Source organism: Lactuca serriola, chromosome 2 (genome assembly GCF_051521515.1).
Source record: "Lactuca serriola cultivar US96UC23 chromosome 2, Lser_US96UC23_V15, whole genome shotgun sequence".
Classification (NCBI taxonomy): domain Eukaryota; kingdom Viridiplantae; phylum Streptophyta; class Magnoliopsida; order Asterales; family Asteraceae; genus Lactuca; species Lactuca serriola.
This window is the reverse complement of record NC_136409.1, coordinates 137,296,738-137,304,694: the sequence shown is the minus strand read 5'-3', so window position 1 is coordinate 137,304,694 and position 7,957 is coordinate 137,296,738. Positions and strand designations below refer to the sequence as shown.

Below are 7,957 nucleotides of genomic sequence, written 5' to 3'. Positions count from 1 at the left end.
TTATTCAAAAACCAATTACCAATTTCCATTCACCACACCAAACATATGTACAAGACCAAACACTCAATCAACTTTGACTCACTCGCAACTCAACTCAACTCAATCAACTCACCTCAGAAGGGAAAAAATAAGTTATACCCAAACCCAAACCAGAAAACTCTAACTCACTCAATTATTTATTTACAAATTGCAAGCACAAATTAAGCTAAAAAGAAAAAAAAAAAAAAAAAAAAAAAAAAATCTCCCTTTTGTACAAATCCTTTTATATGTCCTCTGAGATCTCAAAACCACTCTCTTTACTCGACTCAGAAGCATCAATTTCAACATCTTCCGATTTTCTTAGCCTTGACACAAGAATCCACATATTTGCCAACTCATTTTCAAGATACTCCTCACGTTGATTTGATTCCATCACCATTTGTTCCAATTCAGATTCTCTTTCAGATTTTTCAGACAAAACAGCTTCATAAGCCATTTCTCTCTCTTTACTCATTGCGACTTCTCTCTTTAATAACTCCAACTGATTCACATTTTTTCTATGTCCATTACTCTTAGTCGTATTTCTTGGGGAATTAGAATTACTGTTACTGTTACTGTTATTGTTACTACTGTGTGCTGCCAACTCAGCTGATAGTTTCTCGTTTTGGTTCATTAGTTTTATGATTTCTTCACATAGGATATTGAGCTCCATTGCAGCTGCTGAAGCTAATTCTTTTGCGTATGAGTTTTGTTCTTTTAGTCTTGTGTTTTCGGATTCTAATCTCTCCTTTGACTCTGTAAGGTTGACTATTTTTTCTTTCAGTTGTTGTTGTTCGATCTCAAGTGAATGATTTGTATCTGTGTTTTTTTCGTCATTTTCTGAAACAAGTTGTTTTAAGGACGTGATTGTTTCTTCAAGTCCTTTTAATTCGATACTCTGAGGAAATATAAGTGTATGTAAGAAAATTAAAAGTTGTATAAAGATTGATTACAAATTTATTTTTATAGAAAAAAAAAATGAAGACTACTTTTAAGTTTTACCTCCTTGTTGATATCTAGATCTTGTTTTGGTTCTAATAAAAAGCCAACAGATGTAGCTTCCGAGAGTGAAGAGTATGAAGGTCTAGATTCAACAATAGGAAGAATATGACTACTTGCAGGAGTTGAAGGTGTGCTTGATTTATCACTACTACTAGTCATAGTCAAAGTCAAAGTCAAACCATCTCGTTTCTAGTCAAAGTCAACCAAAAAAAAAAACAAGATTTATCACTTCCACTGGTTTTTTTAAACTCGATTAAAAAAAAATTAAACAGACTACCTGTGGTTTTAACCACTTAAGAAGTCCAGGCTTCTTTATCTTTTTGTCTTCTTTTGTTTCTATGCCTTCATTAATAGTAACATGCAAATCAATGTTCTCATGATCTAAACTTAAGTCCCGCTTTCTTTCAGGGAGATACACAAGCTGTCCATTTATAAGATCATTCATTCAAGTTAGCCTGTATTACACTTTTCATCCCTGTAGTTTGTTGAAATTACAGATTTCATCCCCGGTAATGAATTTTTAACGTTTTTTCGTTTTTCGTCCCTAAAGTAAGTGAAGTTTTGTAATGACTGTTTTGCCCTTGCTCTTACATTTACTTATTAAGCTTTTTATCATTGTTAAACTTTGATATTAATTTTTTTGGATTATTCAATCAATTGATAAGAGTGACGGGTCGGAAAGTATTACAAAACTTCATTTCAGGGACGAAAACTGTAATTTTCAACAAAACACAGGGTGAAAAGTGAAAACTAGAATTTTCAACAAATCACACGTTGTTTCCATTATATTATAATTTATAGATAGGGATTATACAAGCTATGCGTCCTATGTGGCATCCAAACATGAAATTGTTTGTTACCACATTGATTAAAATACAGTTTTCGTCCCCATAGTTTGTCGAAAATTACAGATTTCATCCCTACATCCCTGAAAATGACGTTTTGTAGCACTTTTCATCTCTTACTACTTGACACCAATTACACCATATATTAAACTGTTAACCCCATGTAAAATGACTATATTACCCTTACTCTTAAAGTTATTAGTATATAATTTTTTAAAGATTGTTCAATCAATTGATATGCACAGCATCAACTTGAGGGAAAAATTTTTATTTTAGAGAGGAAAAAAGATGAAAATTCTTTGCAAGGACAAAATTGTAATTTTCAACAGCTAAGTTAAAGAGACTTACCTCCTCTTCCCCAAAAGAATATCTGATTCCTGGATCAGATTGATGAGAAGATTTGGTGGAAACTAAAATCAATTTTGTGAGACTTTGTATTTGACTTAACAAAGCATCTTTAGCTCCAGTATGCTTCAATTGAGGAACTGTTACAATTTCTCTCTCCAACTCATCTAACTCCTCCTTTAAAGATCTGATTTCATTTTGATATGTCTTAATAAGGGATTTTTCATCAATAATCTGCAAAAAAAAAAAAAAAAAATTATAAACTTTTACTTCCAAAACTCTCAATTACACAACATAAAATTCAAATCTCCCAAACCTTGTTTTGTGATGTGTTAATTTCAATGTGTTTTGCTCGATGTGCAAATTTCAATGTGTTGTGTGTCTCCTCTGAATTGCTTGAAGAGGGAGTAACAGTGCAAATAAGCTGAAATAATAAAAAAAAGTAAATAAATAAATAAAATATATATGGGAAATAAATAATAAATATGGAAGTTAAATAAAAGACTTACAGATACCCTTCCATGACCACTTAAAGAAGATTGAAGAAGTCTGGTTAATTTTGAGTCTCTGTATGGTATATGAGCAGCCCTTCCATCTGATAGTTTTGATATAACCTGTGACAATTTATTATTTATCATGAATCTTTTTTCCGTTTTTACCCTTGGAGATTATACTGATAAAATAATGAGTTAATGAGAATGATTACAGTTCCAAGAGTTAGGAGGCTTTTATTTATGTAGGCCCCTTCTTTTCTACGAACACCAGTAGTTTCAGCCTTAGAGCTCTCGGAGCCAGCTAGATCTATGAGGTTCTGTAAAACGATGTAAAATGACGATAATACCCCTGGGGAAATAAATATGTCTAAAATGAGGTTCAGGGGAATACCAGTTGTGACAAGTTAACAGCCTCATCTTCATTATTTTCACTACATGGGCTACTCTCGATTGTCTGGTAGAAAGTAATAAGATATTATGAACATAAAAAGTAAAATAAAATTATGAATTTATGATTTTTTAATTACTTTTGGAAGAAATAGAATATTACCATTGTAAATATTGTGTGGCTTCTGCTGCTGTGAAGATTTAAGTTTGTGGAACCAACGTGTCTTTGCTCTGAATTAGCAACAAAATAAAAAAGTAAAAAAAAAAAAAAGAAAATTCATCGATTAAAAAAGTTAAATAACTAAAAGTCTAATGAAATATTTGTTATTACCTTCTCCAGCTGCAATAATGGAAAGGGCATGGGCAGGAGATAATACAACTTCTTCTTTTACACCATCAACAAAGGTTCCCTGTAAATAATAATTATTGTATAAATAATTTTGATTTATAATTTTTTTTTGACTTCTTATATAAAGGAGAATCAAGTATAGAAGTTATAGAACTTTACTTGAGTGTCCTCTCTTATTCTTAGATTTTTTCCAGCTGGATTCAACAAGTCATTAACAACCTTAAAAAAAACAAAAACATAAGACAATTTTCAGATTTGTCAATAAAAGAACAATGGAGACTAAGGTTCCTTTTTAAATAGTAAATGAATCACTGAAAAAGATACTTCAGAAGCTAACCTCATTGTATATTTCCAAATATGAGAGGCGAAGGAGAAATTCGCGACATGGGGTCTGAAAATACATGAGGATAAATAATTATTATTTTAATAAAAAAAATAAAAATAGTGGAGTTGGATTTTTAGAAATGCATAGTCATACCTCTTGAATGATACTGAAAGCATGTTTTATTGCCAATGGAACAATTCCAGGGGACCTCTGATTTCCCTGTCTTGTGTGTATGTATTATCAAGGAAAAATAAATTCACTGGAATATAAAAATATATGAATAAAATATTAATTCGAATACAAAAATACAAAAAGATACTTACATGCATAGTATGAGTTTTCCCACTACTTGTCACACCATATGCAAAAATAGTTCCTGTTCTTACAATGGATCAACCAATATATAAGAAAGACAGATATACTGAGATTTGATAGAAACTAAGAAGACATTTGCAAGAAGGATTCAGGTCTTATATAGTCAAGGATTTAAACCAGAGTTTGTGCTACTATAATTCTAAAACTCTTAAAGTTCATCTGTTAAGATGCTAATTATCTCCTACATCCAAGATTTATTAGCTTTCTAAGTGTTAAGACTTTTTGAAACACAATTTCAAAATCCAGAAAGAAATTACTTTCTCTTTGGCAAAAAATAGAGCCCATTTTACTATTAAAAAGAGCAAGAATTGGTGACTTCATTGATCCATAACATTGTAATGAATTGAAGACCGAAGACATTGTGAGATGAGAAAAGATAACATACCATTAATGCCTTCCATAGCACCACTAACAACATGTTGAGCTGCAATATCATACAAATGACGTGTTGTAGTTGTAGGCCCAAAAACTTGATCTGAATATATATATTTAAAGAAAAGAAATGAGTTTTCAAATGCAAATCAAGAAATAGAACCTCAATAACTTAAACCCATGCAATATGCAAAACATGACAAAGTAATATTGAAAAACATGAAATTTTCAGATACATTTAACAAAACTAAGCTTAGCTTCTTACAATGAGTGGTGGAGGCATTGAGAAAAGCTGATAAATTAAGTTTTTAACAGGAAAGATTCCAAATCTATTCTCTATCTTATGTCACCTAACAGGTATCCCAAGAAAGTAAGAAGACGACTTTTAGTTCAACTAGGGTTGTTTGATAGTTGCTGATTGAGCCAGATTTGTTTGAATCAAGGCCTGATTGAGTCAAAACTAACCTCAATCTTACAATTTCAGCTTTCGACTTGGTGAATACGAGCTGATCTGGCTACTCAATTTCATCTTTACAGTAGTTCCATACTTTTCAGTTTCATTCAGATGTCTCCGTTCATCAATTCAATCATATCAAGAAGATTAGGACAATCTATGGCGGCATGGTGTTCAAGTTCAAGGTCTGGATATGAAATTGGGTTAAGTTGGTTATCATTGTAACCGACTTTTCTCAAATTCAAATTCCGATTCTAGAGCACGAATCTAAGATCCCAAACATTGCAACAATAAATTTAATCACAAGCATCACAATAATGTATCATACCATACGCATAAGCTATTGAGGAAGTATACTCATTCCGCACAATTGTTTCTCCGTCGGCATACCATGCAATCTCCTCCCCTTGTCGTATTTCCCTCGGACTACTCCACACAAAATCAATTAATTTGTATACAAGTTAACCAAAAGTAATACAGATACTTTATACACAGTACAAATCTGTATATATACATGCATATAAGTATACATGTGAATATCAATATCAATATATGTATATAAACACGCGCATATTATTCCTAAACTTTGACACAATTTGATTACCTGAGAGGCCGGAATCGGACTGTAACTGTAACATTCTCTTTCAATCTCTCAGAATCCATTGTCGAACTCTTGGAGAAAAGGTATTCTTGCTAATTTCTACTTTTGTAGCTGAGGAATTCGGAGAGCTCTGATTATTTATTAACTGAAGCTTCTGGAATTCGGAGAATATTTTTAGAACACAAAGTAGTCGAACAAGGCGAATTGGCACATTTCAAGCTCGATTCTACGGTTTGGATCATCCATGCCTCACCGACATTGTTGAATTCAACGTCAAATTTGCTCTACAGTAGAACAAACCACACGCAAACGTAATCCGCCTACTGAAGACCTTTCTCCATCATCTTGGAGAATCGCAATTTTGTAACAAATTAGGATTACGAAGAAATTTGGGATTAGAGAGATGTGTGTGTGTGTGTGAGAGGGATGATTAATTGATTATGGTGGGGGTTACAAATTACAAGCGAGTTTTAGGTGAAGCTTTTTTGTATTCCTTTCATGGAAAGTATACCAAATTTTTGCATAATTTGTAATATTTTATTGGAGGGGGTATAATCCTCAAGAGTCGACCATCTTCACCCTCCAAATATTTTAAATTTATTTGACTTTATTCGATTTATGAAAAATTAATCCCATAAATTAATTCCAAGTAGGGTATGTTTCATTTATGAAAAAATATCTTTAACCAAATTTAATAAAAAAATGGCCCAAAATTTAATTTTATCAGATTTATCTTTATTGATTACTAATGATAAGTTTTTGTCATTATACTTAGGTAATTATTGGTGGGAAATTTTAAAAACTATAAACAATTATTGTTTCAAAAATAGTTTGGTAGTAATTTTTTTTTTTTGTCTATAAAGGGTATCTAAACTTTTTTTTTTCTTTCTTTTGGTGATTTTTGTCGGCTATTATCCATTTACTACTATATGACATTTTTTGTGTTGTGTGTTATTACATCTTGATATTGATGGAGGCAAGTGAGCTTATCACTTTTTCTTTTTTTTGTTGACAGGTGGGTTTTTAAACTCGTTTTTTTTTTTTTTTTTTTTTTTTTTTTTTTATCATTACTCTTATCGAATAGTTATCATAATTTTGTCCGTTTTAGACCGAATGTACTATAATACTAAAGTCTAATATAAATGCAACTCTTCATATAGATGTAATATGTAAATTTATGAAAGAATCAAGAGTTGCAATTAGTTGAAGTAAGGACAACGCATGTCGAAGGTTTAAGAGTTGTCCTGATTGGATGGTAAGTAAGGATAACACATGTTGACTATTTTATTTTATTTTTCTGATAAAATTATTATGGAATGTGCAAGAGCCAAGAAAAAAGTGTAACTAGTTCCACTAGTTAGACCTTGAACTTCCAAATAAACATTATAATGATATTATGACATATATGCATAAGAAGTTGAAGGCATTGAAAATGATAAAGAAGTGTATTTGAAGCTTGAAGTAAAACAAACTCATTTAAAGAAAACATTTTGCGGATAAAGGTTCCAATGGTCAAATCCTTAACATTTAGTAATGTTTAAAGTATCAAGGCATACTACATACAAGAGAGTGTAACAAGTTCATCGAGAGACAACGTTTTAAAGTAAACATCCATACATTCATTTTAAAGACAAATTAAAAACATCTTTTAAATATACAAGTGCTGAATTTTTTCATTGATCTTCAACATAGTATTTCACCCTAAATACATGTCAAAATATGTAAGTTAGGCTTCAAAAGCCTAATATGTACTCCTACTCATAAAAATATTAGATAAGGTCATCACTTTAACCTAAGGGTTTTTAAGCATCATAACATTTGTCCAAGTTCAATATTAGGGAAAAGACGTTTCAAAGATAAGCATTACTAATCAACATCAAACTCATAATATATCAACAATTTCAAAAGAATACAATAAATATACGTCTACTCCCAAAACCCAAGTCCTCTCAAGTCTAAAAGATCTTAATCATATCAGACATCCCTAAATGGGGAAATAGTCCATGTAAAAGTAGCACAAAGCATGGTAGCACACATGGACTCTAAAACTATGGACATCTGTCCATTACACTTTATTCATACAATAGGTATCTAGCTTCAAGTTCAAACCCAATAAAAGGAATATCTAAATGTGGCTACATTAGTAGAAAATCCATAAAAGGGAATTTCTCAATGCGACTCCATTTGTGGCAAAATCCATAAAGGGAATATCATCAATTAGAGTACTCAAGTGATAAGTGGTCGCACAAGTCATCAACCATCCTAAGTGAATATACATATTCATGTCAAAATCACTTTCCAAAACAATAAGTAAATCCTCTTTTTCAAAAGCTCGTTATGAAAAATCCATTTCATAATTGAACAAATATACATATAGTATTCATATAGTA

General features: G+C 31.3%; 1 protein-coding gene across 1 annotated transcript; it reads right to left on the bottom strand.

The window, feature by feature from the left end:
• On the bottom strand, positions 1 to 6,080 carry LOC145086839 (kinesin-like protein KIN-7K, chloroplastic). Its single transcript, XM_079024676.1, has 17 exons — positions 5,571 to 6,080; positions 5,295 to 5,392; positions 4,526 to 4,615; positions 4,089 to 4,141; positions 3,919 to 3,984; positions 3,778 to 3,831; positions 3,600 to 3,659; positions 3,423 to 3,501; positions 3,255 to 3,322; positions 3,096 to 3,158; positions 2,917 to 3,021; positions 2,720 to 2,824; positions 2,527 to 2,634; positions 2,214 to 2,444; positions 1,298 to 1,441; positions 1,021 to 1,209; positions 1 to 916 (listed from the first exon to the last, which is right to left on the bottom strand). Exons 1-17 carry the CDS (start codon positions 5,627 to 5,629, stop codon positions 263 to 265), a joined length of 2,226 nt encoding a protein of 741 aa, XP_078880802.1. The 5' UTR covers positions 5,630 to 6,080; the 3' UTR covers positions 1 to 262.
• Positions 6,081 to 7,957: the final 1,877 nt, after the last annotated feature.

Coding starts and splice junctions, on each gene's coding strand:
- LOC145086839 (XM_079024676.1), bottom strand. CDS start 5,629: ATGGATTCTGAGAGATTGAAAGAGAATGTTACAGTTACAGTCCGATTC. Junction 3,022..3,095: donor CTGTTAACTTGTCACAACTG/GTATTCCCCTGA, acceptor ATCGTTTTACAG/AACCTCATAGATCTAGCTGG. Junction 2,635..2,719: donor GTGGTCATGGAAGGGTATCT/GTAAGTCTTTTA, acceptor TTATTATTTCAG/CTTATTTGCACTGTTACTCC.